General features: G+C 43.8%; 1 protein-coding gene across 1 annotated transcript; it reads right to left on the bottom strand.

The window, feature by feature from the left end:
- Positions 1-674: 674 nt before the first annotated feature.
- Positions 675-22,353, bottom strand: MATN1 (matrilin 1, cartilage matrix protein). The gene is made up of 8 exons (XM_009288306.1): positions 22,266-22,353; positions 18,813-19,159; positions 10,662-10,884; positions 7,979-8,104; positions 7,267-7,680; positions 5,195-5,347; positions 2,546-2,626; positions 675-976 (listed from the first exon to the last, which is right to left on the bottom strand). The coding sequence occupies exons 1-8, from the start codon at positions 22,351-22,353 to the stop codon at positions 927-929; spliced, it is 1,482 nt and encodes a 493-aa protein (XP_009286581.1). The 3' UTR covers positions 675-926.
- Positions 22,354-22,703: the final 350 nt, after the last annotated feature.

The raw sequence follows: 22,703 nt of genomic DNA, 5'->3' as shown, positions 1-22,703 counted from the left end.
AGATGTGGGATAAGGAAGGAGCTAGTGAGCCTCCGGTCACTGCAGTGATGAAGGCACCGCTTCCATCGGCAGCAGCTCCAGCAGCAGTTCCCTGTGTTTTAGGTGCTAATGACGTTTTGTAGCTCCAGTTGGGGATGTGGAGACCGGAGAGCTGAGGAACAGGGGCACATCTGCTGGGGTTGGTGTTAACAGTACTGCCTTGCGTTATACAGAGCCACGGCCGCTGGCTCATTGCACATTATCAGGACTTACCCAGAACAGGTCTAGCTCAGGTGCTAGTTCACTGAGACATTGTGAGAGCATTCACTGGCTAGGAAAGCTGAGCTTTTTTTCTTTTTATATTGTACAGCAGCTATAGATAAACCCAACTAGCAGCAGCATCCTATCCTATCTTGTCTGCAGCGCACACTCAGAGATCATTACTGTATTTCACCTACTTACTGACAAATGCGTCATGCTTACAATAATAAGCTGATCAGCGGCTTTGACATTTTACACTCAGCATCTGAGTTGATTTTAAGTCACTTTGACTTTTAAATTAAATTATCTCATGCATAGAAACAAAAGATGCAGAAGAACACAGCGAGGATTCACAGAACTCGTAATCAAGTACTCATTAACACACATATATATATTAAGCTTTAAATCAAAAACAAATCTTTCCAGTTTTTTTAATATATGCACTCTATACGATGCAACAAATATTAGCATGGTCTAGCTCTCAGTCACGCACAGTGCTCTGACCGTTATACAATGTCTGCTCTACTGTTATACTTCTTCCCTTTTTAAACAAATGCAGGTAGACTAGACTCTTTAAAAAAATACAAGCTGGCCATAGCACTGTGGCTGAGCTGCCCTCCTTTATAAGTGAAGGAGTTCTAGTTTTGTTATATTAGGAAGGAAGGAAATAATATTGTTTTGGGATCTTAGATGATCTTGTTCTCCAGGGCTTCGATCCTTTTTGCCACAGCTTCCAGTGAGCAAGAGTTAAGGGGAAAAAATGACAGTGCACATTAGTGATTCATCGTTCAAGTCCTCCCCTGGCTTGCAGAACCAATAATGAATGGAGCTACCTTGCTGGGAGCAGGTAGCAGAGGAATGCTGTCATCACCTACTCTGGCATTTCCAGAACTGTTCAGGTTGATGAACTTTTATTGAAGGTAGAAAATGTTCATGCATGCACACGCACTCACATGCACCTATAAATTTACTATAAAAGGAAGAGTAAAAAATGTGAGAACGACTGGAGTGTGTTTTGAGTGGTTGACAGAGAATTCCTGACCTTGAACAGTATGGGTTGCATGAAGAGTGGAGCAAGTGCTTTTCTTAGAGTTATACAGTGTGGTGCAATTTTCTGCTCTTTTCACTAATTGCTTTTCATGATGTGCCTGGGAGCGGCAACCCACTGGGTGAGAACTACTGATTTACTCTGACCTTTTGCATAACCTAAGTCCTGGATTTCACTCAATTTGAGTTAAAGAGTAGAAAATATACTGTGCAACTGACATAGTAAAGCACTGAAATGTGTGAATAAATTAGAACATTAGTTTTAAAATTATATTCTCTCCTTATTCTCAGTAATGAAAAATCTCCCTAGCCCTGTGTGAGCCCCCCCAAGGTTTCACTAATTCTCTCCCCATGAGACGTTTGAATCTTATTCACAACTTTTTTCTTTTTCTTGTTCCTCTTTCAATCACTTATTCATGGTCTTTGTGCAATATGACAGGACCCAGCATGGCAGAATGCAGTCCCACAAACTCAGTTCAGATGGGATCCAACCCTCCTCACTGGAGATGTTTGCAGCGAGCAGTTACACGAGAGTCAGTCTCTCACAACTGAGGTTTAGACAGCTGGGAGAAATTGGACCTATCCCTCTGACTATTGGACCTATCCATCTGACTTTATGCAGACCACCAACTATACAGTCAGAGGTGGTTTTCTGGAGAAGACCCTCTTTCCCTCCAGTGTTGTGGAGGAACTCAGGCAGCCAACTCAGATGTTTGCATTGCAGACATTTACCATCAGATAAAAAGAATCCTGTCCATGGAGCTTTAAAGACTGAGTGAATCAGCTGCATGTGTGCACCAGTGGTTTCGTCTGCTCACAGTCCAGTGCTAGCCACCTCTGCTCTCAGCCCTCGCATTCTGGCCTGCTTAACAGGACCTGCAGCTTGCAGAAGTAGCAGCATCATCCCATGCATGACCCATGCTTCCACAGTAGTCACGCTGGCAGCATTTAGGCATCTTTCTAAAAACTGACCTAGGTCTTGGTGCCTACAGCTCATTGCTGTCTTGCAATGGTTTGACATATTCTACTTTGGCTCTGTTGTTTCTGTTCTACTTATTCTGTGTCAGACCAGTAGCTGTGCACTCTGGTGCAGGGACTCTTCTTGTTATACACATTTATAACCCAAGTGTCTTGTTTCCCAGCTTCCTGAACACCTACCCAGCCTCCTTCCCCCACGTGTAGACTTTCCCCACTGGCCCCTCCAGAAAGCACAACCCAAGCCACTGAGTTCTGAACAAAGACAGCTTCCGAAGGATATATTTCCGCTGCAATGAATTTATGAGGTCTTCTACTTTGGTCTGAAACTTCACAATAGATTTACATTCACATGGATCTTCCTCTGTGGATCAAAGTATCAAAAAGATGGGTTAAGTGGCACAAAAAAGGATTAAATCAAAATCACTGAGACAAGTGAAACAAAGTAATTCTTATTTTCTTTATCACAAACATGAAGGAAATCAAAATATCATTCTTCCTAATTATCTGACTGATCACTTCTGGCTTTAACCTCAGATGACAAGAGAACTTCACATATTCTTGTTCTATAGGCCAGGCTCTGTGCAAAAAATGTCTTTCTTGGATTTCCAAGTTTCCTGAAAACCCACTGAGCTCTACTACTGATGCTTAAAGTTTGCCCCCAAAATTTGAATCTGACCAAATACGGTGCTCAAAACAATCTGTCTGCTACTTTTCTTCCCAATAGCATCACCATGGGGGCCATACTCTTTGCTGCTCATAAACTTTTGTGAAATAAGACTTTGGAGGCACTGTTTACCATCTGAGAGTCAAAACTTGTTTGAGCTTTGCTTCAGCACTCCATTTCTTGAGCAGGCGGAGGAATGTGCATTAATCAGTTTGCTAATCTATGTAAATAATTTACATATGTTCTTCAAGAAAAATTAGCTTAAACTGGAATAGGAGCAAAAAAGGGTACTGAGATGACTTGGAAAAGAAAGGAGATGTTTACAAGACCACACTGAGTCAGCTCAACTGCCTGGCAAACAGAAGGAGTAAATAGGAGAAGGACTTTTTAAGGGAAAGGACATCACTTGCACAAAACCGCAACAAGATTAAACCAGTCATGAGTAAACTAAAGCTGGGTATTAAGAGAAGATTTCTAGCCATCTGTTGATAAATACAAGCTGGCACTGGAAATCAAACAAATACAAATATTTCCTTTCCTTTTTTTTTTTTATACTCAATTGTTAGGTGATTTTTTTGGAAACAAGTACTTTTTCTGAAATTTATTTTTACTTTTTTTGAATGCTGAAGTCTAAATGTATTTGCTTTCTCGAAAGATATTTAAATACAATATGTTGGGGGTTTTCATATGGGTCCCATCAACTTGTTCTTGAATCGACTCCTACTTTGTAAAGCAGCCATGTCAAAGTGAGTCTCTATCTTGCAAGCCTGGCTACCAGGCTCTGCAGTCACAGGACCCTGGAGAGTGTTGTCCCTCCCAGACTTCTCCGGGAGGAAAGGAAGGTCCCATCTTTAAGAATCTGGTAAACAGGACACTTGCCCAGCATGACCCAGGACATCTGTAGTAAAGCAAGGAACCAAATCTGATTTTCCTGAGGCAAGGCCTCTAACTTCCCGAGTACTTTTTCTCTCTATTATACACTCAGGGAGAAAAACAGATGAGTCACCTACTGCTAACCCACTAATATTTACATGGATATCTCTTGGTTTTGGCACAAATAACAATGATAGAAATTGCAAAGAGAGGGAAAAATGAGATTGACATTTGGCAATGTGTATTATTTCATCCAGTTGATGCTGTAGAGCGTCTCCGCATGCCAGGAGAGCAGTGGAGGTCTCTGCATTGCGTGGGGCTATGGGGCACTCAAGAACAGCTCTACACACTCATGGGAAGTAGAGCCGAGCTAGGCAGAGCTCTCTTGGGAACTAAATGAGCCCCATCAGAGCTGCGTGCAATGTATCTTGCTGGGAACTAGAAGGAAACCCTTGCCTAGCAGGATAAAGGAGCCTGAGCACCTGGACTCGACAAGAGAGTGCCAGGTTCCTGATGAGCCTGGCAGTGTAGCTCTCAGAAGTGCTGCAAGGTATTCAATGTCTTAAATGAAGCCTGAGTGTTTGGGATTCACTGTGATCTGCCTGATCAAGCAGATGCACTGCAGAGGGCCAGTATTTCATAGGAGGCATATGATTCCTTCAAAATAAGAATCCAAAATAACCGTGGTAGTTCTTTTTTTTTAAATAGTTTTTAGACTCAGGTTATTTACAGGTCAACATTCTTTAACTTTTATGTTATTCTTTACCTCCTCTTGTCATGCCTGTGTCCCAGTCAGTCCTCTCAGCCTTTGCTTCACTAGGTGATCCAAACCTGGGCAACTTAGCATTCATGTTGCCCAAATTTAGACACCTATGAGTCATGTGGAAGATACTAGATGCTTAATTAACTTGAAATGCGTCACCCTTGTGGTGCCTGTTTGACTGTAGGAGCAGCCAGTGGTTAGCGAGCTTCAACTCAGATGTCCAATTTTGTGATGATCTTCATATTAAGCCAAATAAATCAACCCTTAGTTTCTCTTTTAAGAGCAACTCTTCTTTCCTTATGTCACTTTTGGCTATTCTCAGGACCTGGTACTGCATGAATTCATTGTTACTGAAGAGGCAGGGAGAGAAGGGGAGAAGGCTGGAGGAAAAGGGAAGGAGAAGGCAGTTTGTGAGAGGGGGAGATGGATGAGGTGTAAGGGTGGCTGTGATTCAGGTAACCACCCAAAATGTTGATGTCTCATGATCCTCCCAAGTACCCTTCAAACTCGATACAGTGAGAACAGAGAGCTGTTTGTAACAACCATTTGAAGGGGCATTTTTGTCCTTCTGCTTCCAGCCTTCAAATTCTGTGACTAAATCCCTCCTCTCCCCAATCCCCCACTCTTACCAATGCAGATTTTCATTTGCAGCTTTTTCCCGATCTTGCTGATGGTTCTGAAGTCAGCCGTGTAGAAGTAGTGCTCGGCTACTGGTTCTGAAGCAATTTCCCTCAGCTCATCCTCAACTGCGTTGCCAACTCCCACAGCAAACATCCTAAAGCCTGCAAGCAATGGGAGGCTGTCAGTTGGATAGCCGCGGAGCATCTTGCTGCTCTGGTACCAGCCCCCTGTCAGTTTGTACATCCTTGCTCACCTTCTGGACCCACAGTCTCCACACAGCTCTGCAGATGTTAACTGGGAAATTAAACCCTTTACCTTCTACTATTATAGATTTATTTCAACCAGGTCAACCAGGGTTCCAAAATATTTTTTGCAGGCAAAGACTTACTAGAATTATCCAGACAATGACCACTATCACCACAAGAACAATGTTTTGGAGATACAAGAAAGGACAGATGATCATAACACCTTGACAGGATCATGCATCCAACTAATAGGGAAGCGATAATACAGCCAAAGGAAACAGTGGAAGTTTTCAAAATAGCCTGCAGCCACCATAAATCAGCCTATGTAGTGGCAAAGTCCCCTGTGCAATGGAGACCTGTGGTTCAGCAAAATTGTAGCTGAATCTCTTTCTAAAATTGCAACTCATATAGTCTGCCACGAGCAACCCACAGCGTGAGTTAAGAACATGTCCAGGTGCCATGCTTCACTGCCAAGAGATTGATTTGCCACCTCTGGCTTAAACCTGTTTCTATTGAACTGAACTGCAGTTTTCCCATTGACTTTAATGGTGACACTAGTTAACCCCTGTTGCGAAGTATTTGTCTCTACTTGTCCATGTCTAGACACTGGTAATGCTTTCCCCTCCTCCCCTTTTTGCCTTGTCTTTCTACCTCTGGATGTATCCAATATTATTTTTTTTCAAAGTTCAACTCAAGGAACATGTTTGGAGTCTAGTTATAAGCATCTTGTTATTTATCCCACTGAAATCACTTATGAGCAGATGTTGGAGATTTCTGCGTAGGACAAGAGAGGAGGAAGAAACAAGGCATAGAGTTTTATCATCACAGAGGAATAAATTCTATAGATACTGTTTATAAAGACCTTTTGTTTTATAAGAGCTGAACATCCACATAACGTGTCAACTTGCTTTGTAAACATCAGCTTTTCATGAGCTGGTACCTGACCTTTATTACTATGTGCTAGCCCTTAGTCCCATCTAGTGGTCGAGTTCAAAGGAAGTAAAGGATTTAGTAATACATGAGCGTATTCACATGGGCTGCATCCATTTAACATAGAGATGTCAGGAGACTGGGAACTTGTTCAGCAGGTCAGCAAAGGGGCAGATCTCAAGGTATTTATACTTCACAGTGTTCAGACATATAGATATATCAATATGTAGCTACTGTGCACTTTTAATATTCCAGTAGAAGCTGAAGAAAGTTACTTATTAGTGTGTCTGGGTGTGTCTGGGACTTGGACAGGGAGTCCACAGTAACTCTCTTAATCTGTGTTTCTGCTTTGTTTATTGTTTTGTTTCTTCTTTTTCTTTTCCAGGCCTTAAGGCTGATACAGCCAAGCCACACTTGGCCCTACAACTCCCGTTATTCCCCAAGGCGCTCTCTGATGGTCGTCTTTGCCTCACTGTGAGTGCCACTGGTGCTGACCTGACTTTCATTACCAACATCAGACAAATCCTCAGCTTCTCCCTGCGATTTCCTTCACATTTGTGTGAAGCATGCTAGACCAACATGCATCCCATACCAAATGTGTGAAACTCCACCCTACCCAGTAGAGAGACCTCCAGCAGACTTAGATTAAGGACACAGAGGGGCTGTGGGAACAAAAACCAGCTACTGGCAAACCAAGATTTGTCTGAACCCCAGCCAGAGTTGCTCCAAGTTCTTTATGATCGTGCAAGGATAGTCAGGCAATATCTTGACAAAATCACTTTATAGTAACCTGTTTCTATCCTAAGTAAGAGACATCTCCAGGGAAAGACTCATACATAGGTTGATACCAAATGCAGTACCTGGTCCAAGGGAGAAACAAGCCACTGAGAATTCAGGAGACCTACCTAAGTCTTTGGCTTTCTTAGCAGCATCAGTGATGTAATCTTGTGACCGTCCATCAGTGAAGACTATGCCCACCTTGGGGACCCCAGGCCTAGCTCCATTGATGATGGAAAAGGAACTGTCAATGAGGTACTTCAGAGCCTGGCCTGTCATCGTTCCTTTCTCCATGTAGGCCATTTTCTTGACTGCTGCTTTGATGTCCTTCTTGTTCTTGAACTGCCCCAGTGGAAACTCCTGTCTGACAGAACTGGAGTACTGAACCAGGCCAACTTGGGCCTGTTTGTCTGACACCTCCAGCGAGTCCACAATTTGGTTGATGAATTTCTTTACCAGCTCAAAGTTCTCAGGCCGCACACTCTTGGAGCCATCAATCAGGAAAACGAGATCCAGAGCAGATCCTGACCCACCACTGCAAGCTGAAGCAAAATATGAAAAGAGGGGAAAAGAAGATAGCAACTAAGACCCCAATTAATTATGTAGGAAAATATAACCCTAGTGTCATTTTATCGCTAATGAAATAGGTTTAATCAATCAAAACTCAACAACAGTGAGTTGTTTTCAAACGAATGTTTTCAAAATAATTCTTGGTTATAAGTGCATGGTTTCCTTTTCTGCCTTTTCTGAACAGAACACGTCTGCCCTGTCCCAATCCTGTCCCCACCATACCACTGCAGATCACAGCTCGGCTCAGTGCAAATGAAAATCATTACATACCGCTGCAGGTCTTCCCATCGTTGTTCAGCGTGAAACCCTCTTTACAAGCACACTTGTATGCTCCTGGGGTGCTGATACAGATCTGCTCACAGTCATGGTCTCCAGTGGCACACAGGTCTGACACCACTGCAAGCAAAGGTGCAGATTAAAATCAGAGACCGTGCCAAGGCTTCTCAACCCAGAGCCTACATGGCCCATCCACAAAGCATGATATTTGTCCCATATGCTCAGCGATAACTAAACCTGTCTGCAGCAAGACAAGGCAGCAGAGGTCGTTACTCTTGGATAGTGACTGAGATACAAGAGGAAAGGAGAAATTTTCACAAGTCTCCTGACTCTAACGCACAGCCAGGACTAGAAATAATCTCCATACTGAGGGCAAAAACCATCTGTCTGTTGAGCATATCACAATATACTTCACTCTCCAAAGCTACTGGTTGAGATTTGGTTTCCAACCTACCACCTGGACTGGCCAGTACCCATTTTTTCCAGCTATGTAGTACAATTATGATTAGTGAGTTCAGCCCCATATACAGTTTTCTTTCCTGGGTGGGATTCATGTCCAAACATACTTGGAATTCCCTTCAGAGCTACTCTCACATGTGCAGCTTTCAGATTCGCTCTCTACAAACGTTTCTGCCTGCTGATCTTAACCTGGATCTGACTCCTGAGATGCTGAGCAAACAGAAGCTGCATTGCAGCTGTCTGAGCCAGCAGCGTCCAGTGACTGACAACGCTGTCACAGATACAGCAATGATGATTGAAAACACACTCAAAAGTAAACAGATCTGGGTGAAGGAATTCATTTACAAATATGAGGGAAATCCGTGCAGAAAACTGAGAGTTTCTGGTTCTATCATAATGATGGGAGGTGGCGCCAAGTCTTTCAAAGTTAAGGGGCTTCTATTCATTATTTCAAGTTATTTGTGTTCTGCTCTGCATGTATTTTGTACTTTTTCTGGCCTTCCCAATTCACATGTATGCACATTGTGCCAGCACTGGTAGACCTTTCCAGTAGATGTGTAGCTCATATAATTAGGAATATTACTAACCACGCAGATGGCTGTAACACTGGGCTCTCAGGTTGAGTCCTCTGAAGCCTACAGAGATCTTATTAGTCTAACCAGTGGCTGGATCGCCAAGGGTCTCCCTTTTTCCCATGTGTTTGTTGAGCATTATGGGAAACAGCTTGGACAGTGCTGCACAGTTCTTCCTGCTGTCAGTACCCACAAACCGTGCTTTGCAATAGCAGGTGGTGTTTGGGTACATCTCCAAGGACGGTTTTGTGCAGCTGCTTGCATAGCACGATAACAACCCACTTGGCAGTTAATATGGTGCTATTCTCTGTTAGCTATAATAATCCCTAGCACAGTGCTTCCCTCGGATGCATCTCCGAGGGATTTTACCATGGGGAGAACTTTGTCATCTGCATGTTACAAATTTGAAAAGCAAGGCACAGAAAATTTTTTTTTCTCTTTGTCTTTTTGAATGACACCAACTTCAAAAACTTCAGTGCCAGAACTTCAAAACACATTGTCAGGCCTCTCCGTCTCTGGCTGACTCCTGACTCCAGGGCAGCCAACACAAACTCCCACAAATATTAATGGCCTGGATTCCACCTTCTCAAATTTTGTCTCTATCCCCCCTTTAGCATGTAGTATTTGTTCCCCTCTTTCATGAGCTTCTGGTGCAGTGACACCTGATTATAATACATGACTCACTTTATATTCAAAATTTTCCTCCTTCCTACAAAGGAAGAAATTTTCCTTGATGAAAAGCTGCTCACCCCCATCATTTTCAGCCTGAAAGTTGAATCATGAAATTTTACACCTTTTGAAGAGATTGGTCTTGGAGAGTTTTACAGGTCCATCTGCGTGTATGTGTTTGCAATACCTTGCCATAGGCACTGTGGTGTATTGCACCTTTTAAAAAGTGTTGCCACACGTCTGTGCTTCAGCAGGATGGGCGTGCGAAACCCTCAGGCCTCTCTTGCTAAGACATAAAATGGATATTTATAGACCACCTCCTACAGTCTTGTGGGTACCTTTGAAAGTAATAAAGCTTTCTCACTCCATTCACCGGTTCATGTAGGAGTGAATATGTGCTTGTAGGATAGTCAGGCTCTTTTTATATGCTATGCAGAAAGGCATCAGACACTGCACCAGCCAGGATAGTTTCCTGCCTCACAAGGCTTGCAAAAACAACAGCATAGTCAGGCAAAGGTGGTTCAGCCTCTAGCAGGGAAGTGAAACCATCCCTTGCTCAGCTGGGAATTTGGAAGGCAATACTGGTGGGGCAAATTACAAGCCAGATTCTCAGAACTGCCCAGATAGGCTTAAACATAAGGACAATGATTTTAGCTATATAAAGACCATGTTTTCCAGGTTCTTTTTCAATGCCTCAAGGAGTACGTGGGTCATGTTTACAAACTATTCCATGCCAATGAAGTCTGGAGACTTCTCTAACTAAAACCTGAAATTCCCTAAGCAAAACCTGAAATTCTTGAAAGGCAACTTCGAAGAGCATCTGTTCCATACTGCTTCATGCTCCTGCAGACCCACGTCCTTGGAACAAGGGAGCAGATGGATGAAGGATGATCGCACATACAACTTCCATGTGGAAAGCTTACTGGCAGCCACTTGTACCTCTTGGCTAGGAACCCGGGGTTGCGGCAAGGACTTACCACAGAAAGCTTCTTGAAACTTGTGGGTCAGCTTCTCTATAACACTGTAGCTCTCCACATAGTCCACATGATCATCCAGGGGCTCACTAGCAATTTGCCGCAGCGTGTGCATGTCCACCCGGCCAACCCCGATGGCAAAGATCTCTATGCCAGCTGCTCTGGCCCTTGCTGACACATCCTGCACTCCATCCTGGGGACGTCCGTCGGTCACAACAATCGCCACCTATGCAGAGGAGGGCAGAGGCAAGGTGTATGTTTGAATGGGCGTTAATATCACTATTGCTTGTGGAACAGGCTGGGTTAGTAAAGAAGATTTCACATTTCTAAAATTAAAGAACAAGGAAGTGCCACCCCCTCCTCCCCCTCTTCCCATTCTCCCTGAGATCACACAAGCCATTCTTTTTATGTAGGGTTTGTTTCTTTCTGCACTGGAAAGGTTAAACTGTCACGGACCTGACTGATTAATTAAGGGACAACTGGTACATCTCGCCCCTAAGGAAACCAAAGTAAAGGTTATGTTCTTCATATGCAAACTAATGCTCAAGCCAAACTCAATCTTCATGAACCCCCAGCTGACACTAAGGACAACTCTGACTCAGTATGGAACTTTAAAGAATCTCAGGAAATGTAAAGAAAACATCATGAGATGAAGACTTTTCCCCATTTTATAGATGGAAAAGCTGAAGCAGAGGGAGGGGAAGAGATCTGCCTAAGGTCACAAAGTGTGTCAGTGTCTGCCATGATTTCTGATTCCTTGTTCCACAATAAATAGCAGAGGTGAAATCCTACCCCTCCTAACATCAGCATTAAATTGACAGCTGGTTTAAGTGGGAACTGGATTTCACCCTGGATTAGATGGAGCCCTGAACCAGTTGAAAACCTCCAAGAGTCCTGCTCCTGTTGCTAGATTGTCCGTTTTCCTCTTTATTTTTCTTCTGACAAGTGACATTTTCACAAAACCTTCATTTTTGTTCTTTGCTGATTCATCTGCTCCTGCCACTTTTCCTTACGACTGTTTTATTGTGACACCACTGTCAACTCCAAAGCAAATGATTGGGATATGATGCAGTATGGAGAAATATAATCAGCAGGAGCAGGTGAGCTGCTAAGCAGAAAAAACCTCCACATCACAGGCAGATACCCTCAGTAATATAGAAAGTAAAGAAACATCAAACAAAAAAGGCAAAAAAAAAATCTATCTGGCAGCAACAGTGAGTTTGAATGAGCTATCATCTGGTCATTAAGGCAGTATTTGCTATTCTCCTCCATGCCATATATGCTCTCCATTTTTCTGAAGATAAAATCAGACCCACCAGCTGCTCAGTTACGACAGTGTGATGGCTGTTTTACATCCTCAGGTGGGAGAAAATTCATCTTGGGTAAGGTCAGGAGTGGGGTTCCCTGTCCCATGCGCCCAAGGGGCCTTGGCCATGCAGATGAAGTGGCTCCTTCCCCCTCTGCCCACCCTTCAGCCGAGGGATGGCTGAATGCTGCAGTCATCTGCCCCAGAGTAATACTGCAATACTAATCTGCTGCCCCGTTCAGAGCTTTCCTTCTATACAAAATATGGGTGAACCAGGAAAAATGTAGAGCTTTTCAATCTGGCACAGGTCTGTAAGTTCAGGTGTTTATCTGCACTTCCTAAGGGCTACAAAATTAAAAATTCCTAGTAGCATCACAATTCTGTAACTGGCTGCTTCCAAGGGAAAATAAATAAATAAATTCAAGTATTTCTCTTCTGCTTGCGGCCAAAATAAGGAAAAGTGTCACCCGTGGCAGATGTCAGTGTGTGTTGTAAAGGGGAATGAATATGAAAATCAAAGATGGACCGAAAGGAGCAATCGGGTTGTTTCTGGACCAGCAGCCAAGCCAAGGAGCAGAGCCAGCCATGCAATCGTGCTTTCTGCCAGGAGAGAGAGCCCTCGACTCAGCCGCTCAGCAGCCGGCTAAGCAGCTCTGGCTTCTGCATACACGCAGCAGCTCTGAGATGGGGGCTGCCAATTAGAGCTTATCAAAAGCCAACCTGTCAGGAAACAAGATGTATTATCAAGTAGCTTCTGCGAACAACACCACCCTATGAACAGGTTTCTGTCAGTAGCTGCATATCTTTCTCTCAGTGTTTGTCACAGGATGGAGGTGTTGCATGTTCTCCTGGCATTTCTCTGTCTAAATAAAGTGATTCTCCAAGTTTAATCAGTTCCTTTGGTTCTTCACATCCAGGGTGGCATCTTCACATAGGCCTGAGCCCCAGATACGACTCAGGAGGTGTCTGGTAGCAGCATCCATGTCTGGATCTGATGGGAAAGATCTGAATAATACATCTGTGTGAAAATTACTGTAGAGCACTCAAAATTCATGTTGCTTTCTGACCTGCTGTTGAAGAAAACAAAACTTCTGGGTACAAGGAGTCTGGATCAGGCATCAGGAATTAATCAGTGAACCCATGGCTAAAATGAGCGTAACAGTAGTCAGACCAAGCACCAACCAGCCAGGGAACCTGTCTGTGACTGTGGCCAGGACCAGGTGCTTACAGAAAGAGTGTAAGAAATAGAACAAGTATGAAGTGATCTTGCTATCATACGTAGTTATCTTGATAATAGGAAATTGTGATTTTTCTTAGGATTCCCCCTCTAGACCTTTGCCCTCCCTGCCAGCCTGAGGCAATGAGTTCCAGCGTGAAAAAGACCATCCTTTTGCTTTAAACTTACCTCCAAATTATTTGCAGTCACAGGATCTCTGTAATTCTCTGTGTTATGACCTTGTCTTGTTTAAAAAGCTGAGAGTCCTGCTATGTGCCTTGTTTGGTAAAGAGCAAGAGACAAGTTGGAGGAAAGGAGCAACCGCTGCATCCTGTAGAGGCTGACACTGCTCTGCAGCGTAGGGCTTGTGCTGGACTCAGCGGGTAGCCATGTGAGAAGAATTAAGAAAGGGTGAACGCTTTTGCTGTCTCAAATAGCTGAACAGGATCTCCAGTTTTGCCCTAAGGAAACTCAGAAACTTTTGCTTTTCAAGGTCAAAACTTTTACTCATTTTAACCACCGTATTTCTTTTTCCTGTGAATTCTTAACTTTCTGGATCCTTCTTGCGTTACTTCTGTCATATAGAAAATCCCCATGTTCTCATGAGACAATTTATTCTTGGTTAACTAAGACTGCAGAGTATTCACGGGCATGTGTAGGCAATCCAGCAGCTAATAAGGTAGCTATGTCTCATTATGCAGTGTATAAGGTGAATGTTGTAACAGCACTGAAAGGGGAATCGGGCAGAAAGTTGAATAAGCCCGTGATTTTCTCAGCAATTTGACAATCTATTTGTTGTTTCTCCTAAAAAAAGATAAAAGTAATTGGGCACCCCTGTAGTTTTTGATAAAGGTATAAACAGACTTTACTCTGAGCTCCTACAGAAACAAATAGTGCTTTTCCCTGTCCTGGGGTGACATTTGCTGCACGGAGCACAGCAAGACTGAATGATCTTGTGATGCTTTGACCAGTGTCCCACACTGTAGACAATCATAGCACAGATTTTCACAAGGTCTTGCTGGATTTCTGCTGTGGGAAGGAGCAAGGACCGTGTCCAATGTTTCTGGAACCTTCACCTCCCTAAATTACTGTGTGACCTGTTCATCCTCCCAGCAGATGACGGGGTCACCTTGAGCATCATGAGGGTCACAGAAGGGAAAAGTTCGCTGGACTTCAAGGCATCGTGGGAAAAAGTAGAACAATAACCAGGAAACCAAGGAATGCAAATGTTTGTAGAGTCTCCCACCTTGGAGGTATTCAAAAGCCATCTGGACATGGTCCTGGGCAACCAGCTCTAGGTGGCCCTACTTGAGCAGGGAGGGGTTGGTCAATATGACCTCCAGAGGTTCCTTCCAACCTCAACCTTTCTGTGATTCTGTCTCTTTGACCAGATCCAAAGAGGAAGGAAAGAGGTAAAAGCCTGTAGTGATTTATTTTTTTCTTTTTTAATGCCTAGGATAAATCATTAAAAAGACCCTACTATTGTTCTGCTCTTTTAGATGTCCAGGAAATAAGGTTTCAGGCAGACAAAGCAACTTTAGAGTTCTTTGTACCACTGTCCACAGAAATATTGATGCTTTAGCCATGCTATTGCCACTAAATAAATTTGATCTTTTTTGAAGTGCTCAGATATTTAAACTAAAGGCTTGTTTGGTATATTAGCAGCTCTTACGTGTATTGAGATGACAGGAAACTGCAAGGATTGCAAGACCATGTTGAGCGAGTTTTCTGGCAGCCCAGCTGCAGAGTAGACAAGAGCAGGAAAATAGTGCACACGGAAAGGGGTTACTTAAATGGCGTGGAAGAGATTCGTTAGATAAAGATCCAGGCATTTTCATAGGCAGCTCAGTGAAAATGTCTCTTCAATCTACAGTAATGGTCAGTGCTGCGTGTAAGGTGTCAGGCTGTATTAAGGAAAAAAATAGAGACTAATACTGAAAGTATTATAATAGTATTGTATAAATCAGGACTGTGTCCCAGTCCTGACCTAAACATGGTCACCTTGTCTTAAAATAGATATTGGGGAGTTGGATAAAGACAGGAGAAAATAATGAAATATGGTGAGATGTCTGAGGGTTATGAATGGATTGGGTAGTGGTCCTAGAGGAAAGTGGATCTAAAAAGATCCTATTATTTGTTCCATTTGAAAGGTAAAGAATAAGAAAACCAGTGAAATCAATGGGAGCTGCCTTCACACAACAAGACTGGAAATCAGACCCCTCCTTTAGGATCCTTCATTCATAACCCGGGTACCATTCTAGGTGCAACGACTGGCCATAGGTTTCCTGTTTTTTGATTTCCTCCATCTATTGGGTGAGGATGTCTGCCCAACTCAGAGGTCTGAGGGCTCTGTGGGTGTTGCTGGAGCTGTGTCAGGGTTGTGCTCAGTGTGGGATCACTGGTGCCATGGAGGGCACTGGTATTATTCTTCCAGTACTGAGCTCCTTGTGTGGAAGATGGCAGATACATGGAACAGTCTTAACTCCCTTTGCTGTTCCTCTGCCGCCCTCCTTTGCTCACAGGACAAATGTTGAGAAGAGAACGGCTTCAGCCACCTTGGTGCCCCTGACTTTTTCCCTACAAGTAAATCTCCTGGACTGATGACAGTAGAAGGGATGGAGCCTGGGGAAGAGCTACCTTGAGTTGTCAGGTCCCAAAGGCCACTTAATGGCAAATTAACGACTGTCTGTGATTTCTTCTGATGTGCAGCCATGCAACAACTCCCAGGTTTTGGAAAGAGAACTTTGTGCGCTGACTGGTGCCCTTCATGCACCCTTATCCATCTCTAAAGGTGCCTAACAGCTTTGAATGGAAGTCTGATCACGAGACACATCTCAGAAGCAAATGCTATAATCATACCTCTAGCAAGAGCTGACCACCTCCAATGGAAGGAGCAGCATCCACCCCCTCCTGCATCGCTACCACATTTACTGTTACACAGTGAGCAGCTACTGCTGACACTGTAGGAGGCAGGACAAGCACATCTGAACCTCTCTCCTGCTTGGAGCTTCTGGCAGTTCTGGACATTGGAACAAGAATTAATGGAGTGAGATGAGAAATAAGCTTTTTTGCAAGGTTGTATTGGAAGTAGTAAGAAGTAAATGTCTTTTTTTGCCTATCAATACTCAACTGAAATGTTTCTGTGGTCTGGCATTCAAACTGTTGGGATTTTTTTGTGTTTTCTTTCTTATTAAACAATTTTTGCACTTCAATCAGAATAAAAATTTATGAAAAGCAGAAATAGATATTATCATCCAGACAATTCTTTTTTTTTTTTGTTTCAGTTCAGCTGTCTGGTTTTGTGCTAAAAAATACCCAAAAAACCCAAGCATTTCCCGTTACTTTTTTTCTTCTGGACAGAAGGGCACTGTTTGTGTGTGGCTATGGATGATCCTGCTTAGAGGAGACCCGCACTTCCCACTCTGCTCATGTTTTTCCACCGTAGGGTGCTCTGTCCAGGCTGAGATGGCAGAAGGGCTCTGCCTGTCACCTTCCCACCAGCTCCCCTGGAGCGGTTTCACTGGAGGAAACATCTCTTTCCCGTGCAATATCTGAAACAGCTCTTCAGTGAAGTCATCCGTGGAGAAACTGGGCAGCCCTGAGCTCTCTGAGAAATGAGTCCTTTCCAAAGCCTTTTGAGAGTGGTGGGAGCGGGCAGCATGGATCGCTGCTGCCTCTCCTGCCACTCTGCGGCAGACTTACTGCTGCTGGGAAAGCAGGGAAAAGCAAAACACACCTCGGCAGCAACAGGCAGTTGCTTAAACCTCCAGAAAATAGCAGATTTGAGCTAAAGGCTGAATCCACACTTAATCTCTTTGAAGTAGTTCAGTGAAAATAATGAGAACAATTAGTCTTGCACCTAAAGGATTTTAAAGCTCTTTACTAAAAAAAAACCAAAACAATGTAGTATTAATAATGCCTTGCAATTTTGCAATGATTTCTTTCAGTGAACCTCAAAGAATTTGACAAACAAACCAATGTTACTCCTTTTGAATAAAAAACATTGCAGTTAGGTCTTGGAGTTCCCCTGCGAGAACTGGGCTATTATATTTTGCACCAGGTGACTCCTAAGCTTGAGTAATGATGTGATCATGATGGCTCATCAAATGAGCTTCTCTCTCGGGAGCTGATTGCCAATGAGACTTAGTGAAAGTTTCTTGGAGTGTAATTTTTCTCCTGTTATTACCCTTGGTTTTCTTCCTATTGTGTCAAACTAGATTTAGGCTAAGGATACATAGAATTTTCCCTGCTGTGAATCCCGCAATGGAAGACCATATGAGGATGAATTCATTCATATTTACAAGTTGCTTATAAACAGAAGACCATATGAGGCTGAATTCATTCATATTTACAAGTTGCTTATAGTTCAACATGGTGAGGAGGTACACAAGGTATTTAATTAGATCATCCTTGTAGGTGACAGCCTCATTTTTAGGGGTATCTTTTGAATTCCAGACTAGCAGAGCCTTTAGGTTGCAGAACTTTACCAGTGCCTATTTTTCACTTTTCAGTATTATTTTTGACTTGCCATCCCTGGAAATCTTTTCCATGTTCTGCTCTGCCTTCCCTAGAGCATTACTAGCAGTGAGAGAAATGGAAAGTGACTGATGTTCCAAAAATAATGTAAACAGGAGAAAAATTCCAGGCTTCCTCACTTCAACAGCTGGGCTTTCGTCCAGCTGGTGGAAAGCTCTAGCTGCTTGCAATGCCTTTGCTTATTTTTCTGGTCCAGTCTCATAGCAGAAAGCCAGTGGAGCTATCATGGGACACAAGGGCCTAGGAAGTGTGTTCACGATTGTCAAGAATATACATTCTCTACATGCTCAGAAGAGAGTTTTCCTGATGACGGTCACTGGGCTGAGGTTTGGTTTCATTCATGGTCAAATCCAGAGAGAATGAATGAGGTATCTGGGGAATAATTTTTTAAAGACTGAGCTTCCTGGACAGGGAATATGGGTCAGTAGCAGCGATGCCCATTGCAACCACGTGTGGAATTAAGCTGACCTTATACCACAGCCTTAAATGCTAAATGGTCAGTAAAGTCTGTATACCTGGAGAGAATACCCAGAATGGAAAACTTAGCCATCAGCCAGCCTCTGAAAAACTGGAAGAGCAGTGGAGGACACCCAAACAGCGCTTTGCGTTATATCTGCAGCTGAAAGGGGCCATTTCAAAGGAAACTTTCAGAAGGTTGCCTCACTTTTTACTATGGTGGATTCTGAAGCATCTTTATTACAATATTTTGGGGAAGATGATCATTGTTCACACCTAGCAAACCTGGCTGAGATCATCATCTCATGGTGGTATGGTGTCGCAGGAACATTGGAAGCAGGGAGCCACGTCCCAAAGGACAGACACTCGAGGCAGAGGCGAGAGCTAGTGAAGCTGGATTAAATTTACCGTGACCACTTTTGGCCAGCTCTGCCCAAAAGAAAGTTGAGCTTTGTTTTCAAGAAGAGTTGGGAGGTTTCCACCTCCCAAGGGTTTGTCACCTTTGACAATTAACCCCCACTTGTCCCCACAGACTCAAAGCACAGAGAAAGTCACCTTTCCTCCTTTTCTGATTTTTCCAATCACTCCATGATGAGCCACATGAAAGAAGGAGCATCCAAGAAACAGAAAATTTCCTTACCTTATTAAAATTGGGAGACCTCACCCTGGCTCCTTCTGAGTCACTAAAAGCCCGGCTAATGGCAAACTGGATAGCCAGGCCAGTCATAGTCCCAGTGGAGAGCGGCTCTATCCTCTGCACTGCTTGCAGGAGCCCCGCTTTGTTTTGGTAGGTCTTGAGGGAGAACTCGTTCTTGACGGCACTGGCATAATTGATCACACCCACCCGGGTGGAGTTGGGGCCCACGTCCAGCCCTTCAATCACCCGGGACATGAAGACTTTGACTTTCTCAAACTCGTGTGGGCGCACGCTTCGAGAGCTGTCAATGACGAACACCAAATCGGTGGGTTTGGTTCTACACAGGGTGCCTGGAAAAGATAAGGAGGGAGGAGAAAAATAAAAGAAGAAGAAGAGAAAAGTATACTAGGAGGGAGAGGATGGTCTTCTTAGAGCAGCAGCTGAGGCTAGAGGACCTGCAAGCTTCAATCCTTTCTCTGCCTGTCTCAGAGAGGCCCAGTGAGACCACTTTAACCTAATAGTTCTAAATGTTCTTTTTCCTTTCATAGGAAAGTGTCTGTAAGAAAAGCACAGTTACTGGTTGATAACATGTACTTCTGAAGGAGCGAGCTGATGAGATACCAGCGCTGCGCTTGTGGGAGCAGGTTACCCACTTGTAACCCCAGGCCATTGCTAATGTCTACATGAAACTTAATTCGCTTATGTCAGCATGGAGGGAGGAATAAAGCTGTGAACTGAAGCCTGTGCGTGCACTTCTGCATCAAACAAAGTCTCAAAAGGAGTTACCACATTTCGGACATGGATAAGCAATCCACATGGATATTAATTAATGAGCTTTTATCTTTGTCATGCATGACCAGAAGCAGGCATGAAACTCAGCAGTTCAGATTCGGTTGTGAATCAAGATACAGATTAACTAACCAACATAGCATGAACCAGTCTCGTGTCTTTCGGCTAGTGGCACTAATAATGACATACTGTAACACAGCAAAGACCAGCGCTGTTTTATTTCTGTGAGCTGGTGAGGGAGAATAAAATAAAGAGATGTAGAACCACATAATTGATAGTTAATCTCTACAACCCCGTAGTAAGACATGAATATCCACTGTAAAAAGTAAATGGTATAAACAGGAAGCATTAGCAATGCAGAGAGCTGAGTGATTTTTTTTTTAATTTCTCATTTGCATGCTGTTTTCCATCCTAATTTTCAACTGTGGCAAAACATAAAAAGGACTGATATTTTTTATGATATTCTAAATGAATCGTCCCATTTTCCCCACCAGATCTGTAGCATTCTGTTCTTTTAATTTTTTTCTATCATTTAGCCTCTCTCTGTAGGGGCATCAAGTGCTCTGTTAATATTTGATTTCCGCAGAGAGGGACGATATAGGTTATATCGTAAAGGAGATTTCTGCGGGCAGATTTTTAAATGTGAGCTTTTGGGCCAACAAATTTGTTCCAAATTATGACATAAATATTATAGCTAGTCCTCAGTGTGAAATCTAATGGAGTTTTCAGTCTTTCAGACAGATGAAAATAAATACCCTGCGATATATCCATAAAGAATATAATCAGGTTAGTTTCCTGAGAGACACTAATGCTGAATTTGCTTCTGGCTCCCAGAAAGGTCTCTCTGAAAGATACTGTGTGTAGAAGGGGAGCAGGCAGTGGTTACTTTGTCAGATGCTCTAGTTTCCACTAAAATGCAATATAACCTTTTCCCATGTGGGTGACTTTCGCTTTACCGCCATAATTCATTGCAGAGGAAGGAAAAACTCAGTTGGCAGTCCATCTACAGTATTGCAAATCCCTTTAACAGGGGTTGGTTATGCCCATTTTACAGGTGAGAAATGAAGGTATAGAGAAAGGCTCAAATTCTTGCAATCGGTTCCTCCAGAAATAAAGCACAGATTCCCCTTTGCCACTGTAGCTAATGAATCACCTCTGGTTTTAGTGACAAACCGAGGAAGAAAAGTTGTTTTTTTTTTTTCCCCTAGGAACAGTTGGATCCAATAGAAGGTTTGAAGTATGCATGGAAGCTCTGTGATTTTGCCCTAAATAACATTTTTAACCTCTTTTTATGAGAGTGAAGAATATTTCAGGGAAATGAAGAGAAAAGAGGAGATATCAGATGGGAGCTTTGGGATTTCAGCCTGTCTGGTCACAGCCACTGTGCACACATCAGGGTCTGCAGGACAGGCCTTGGTTATCTCTAGGAGGTGACAGTCAGGCACGCTTGCTCTGAGTGGCATCTTGACTCAGCGTAGTTTATTTTAAAGTTGAATTAAACCAGAAATAAAATCCTCCTCTATTTTTAAAGATGTCCACACTTGAAGTTATTCAGGAATAGCTGAACTTCACGCACTGATTTAGCAGAAAATATCTCTTAGAGCATCTTTGCCATATTCATTAAAAGAACAGGAAACCTGCCTAGTAGCTCAGAATTAAAAGGTATTTATTTTAGAAATAGCGATTGCTCACGGTAGGGCTGAGTTGAATGACTGGTCTGTTTAGTTTCCTGACCTCAGTAGCGCTGAGCGGTTCTGCAGCAAAGATAACTCTCCCTTTCCAAATTACTAAGGAGCAACTGGTCAGTATATCAGAAAACTCCCCTTCATAAGCAACAGCTAAGACTGCAGTCACTGTCATGACTATTTTACAACTGTCAATCTGCCCAGGTCTATGCATTATGCATCATCATAAGATCATTCAAGCATTTTTAAAACCCAGCAGTAATTTTTGCCTTGGCCACCTCTCCTGCGGTGAGTTCTCCACGTTGGCTGGAGCCCCTAGCAGCATTCTGCCCTTGGCAGAGGAGAGATGCTTCCTCGCTACCAGGTGCTTGCTGACACTAATTGCAGACTAGGAGTTAGAGAGCACGCAACCTCAAAGAGCAGGCAGCTCATCGCCCATCTGGCTGCTCTACACCCCACTTGGAAAGACAAACAGAGCAGGATTTTGCTCAAGAACGGATGAAGTAAAACCTAGGAAAGGCCCATCCTCAGCAACCTGACTCAGACCTTCCTGCTCGATGAGGTTAACCAGAGCTCGAGGTCTGGCCAGCTCCTCCTTGAGCTCCCAGCAAAACCAGCCCTCTGCAGAGCTGCGGAGAGGAGAAGGTAGAGGAGAGCCCTTCTCCTGCCCGGGCCTCCTTCAACCAAAAGCAGTGAGCCCCGAGGCTGATGTTACGCTGGGGGGCTAGGGCTGACCTGATGCTACCTTTGCTGTGCCTCTGTACAGACCTCCTACTATTTCTTTAAAGCAATGCAACAGGCAGAAGCAAACACATCTCCAGGTTTTGCTGCCTTGGGAAAATATTTGAGAAAGCTCCTTTGTTCCCCTGACTGATGTTGGGTATTTCTTTTTCCTTCATCTCCTTCCCAGTCCCGAAGCAGGCTGATGGCAATGAGGTAGAGGACTGACACCATGTATCCCGCTGCTGAGCTCCCCACTTACCTCTCGGCTGCGGAGGTGCCCCGCAAACTCCATAGCTCTGGAGGAGAAGCAGCAAAGAGAGCAGCAAGGCAGAGAAAATCCTGTCCATGGCTGTGGAGGAGCCGGAGGCTGAATGCAGAGTGGCAAGCAAGAGCCTTGGCCCAGAGATATTAACCTGCCCTTCCTTGGGGAGGCATGGGGCCAGCCCCTGACACGTGTGAAGTGCCGGGGGGGGGCACCGAGGGGAGAGGGACAAGCAAGAAGGACTAGGAGAAAATATTGCACGAAGGTGGGGAGGGGGAGGATGTCCAGCCCTGCCGGCCCTCAGCCCCTCCACAATGGCTTCATTGCTCAGCGAAGGGGATGGGAAGCTATAAAGAGACCTGCAACGGCATGGTATGTGGGGAATCTGGGACCGTAACAGTGGGACCAGTGAAACCAGCCCTGGGGAACTGGGGT

The sequence above is a fragment of the Aptenodytes forsteri genome, unplaced genomic scaffold (assembly GCF_000699145.1).
Source record: "Aptenodytes forsteri isolate BGI_AS27 unplaced genomic scaffold, ASM69914v1 Scaffold361, whole genome shotgun sequence".
Classification (NCBI taxonomy): domain Eukaryota; kingdom Metazoa; phylum Chordata; class Aves; order Sphenisciformes; family Spheniscidae; genus Aptenodytes; species Aptenodytes forsteri.
This window is presented reverse-complemented; position numbering and strand designations above follow the sequence as displayed.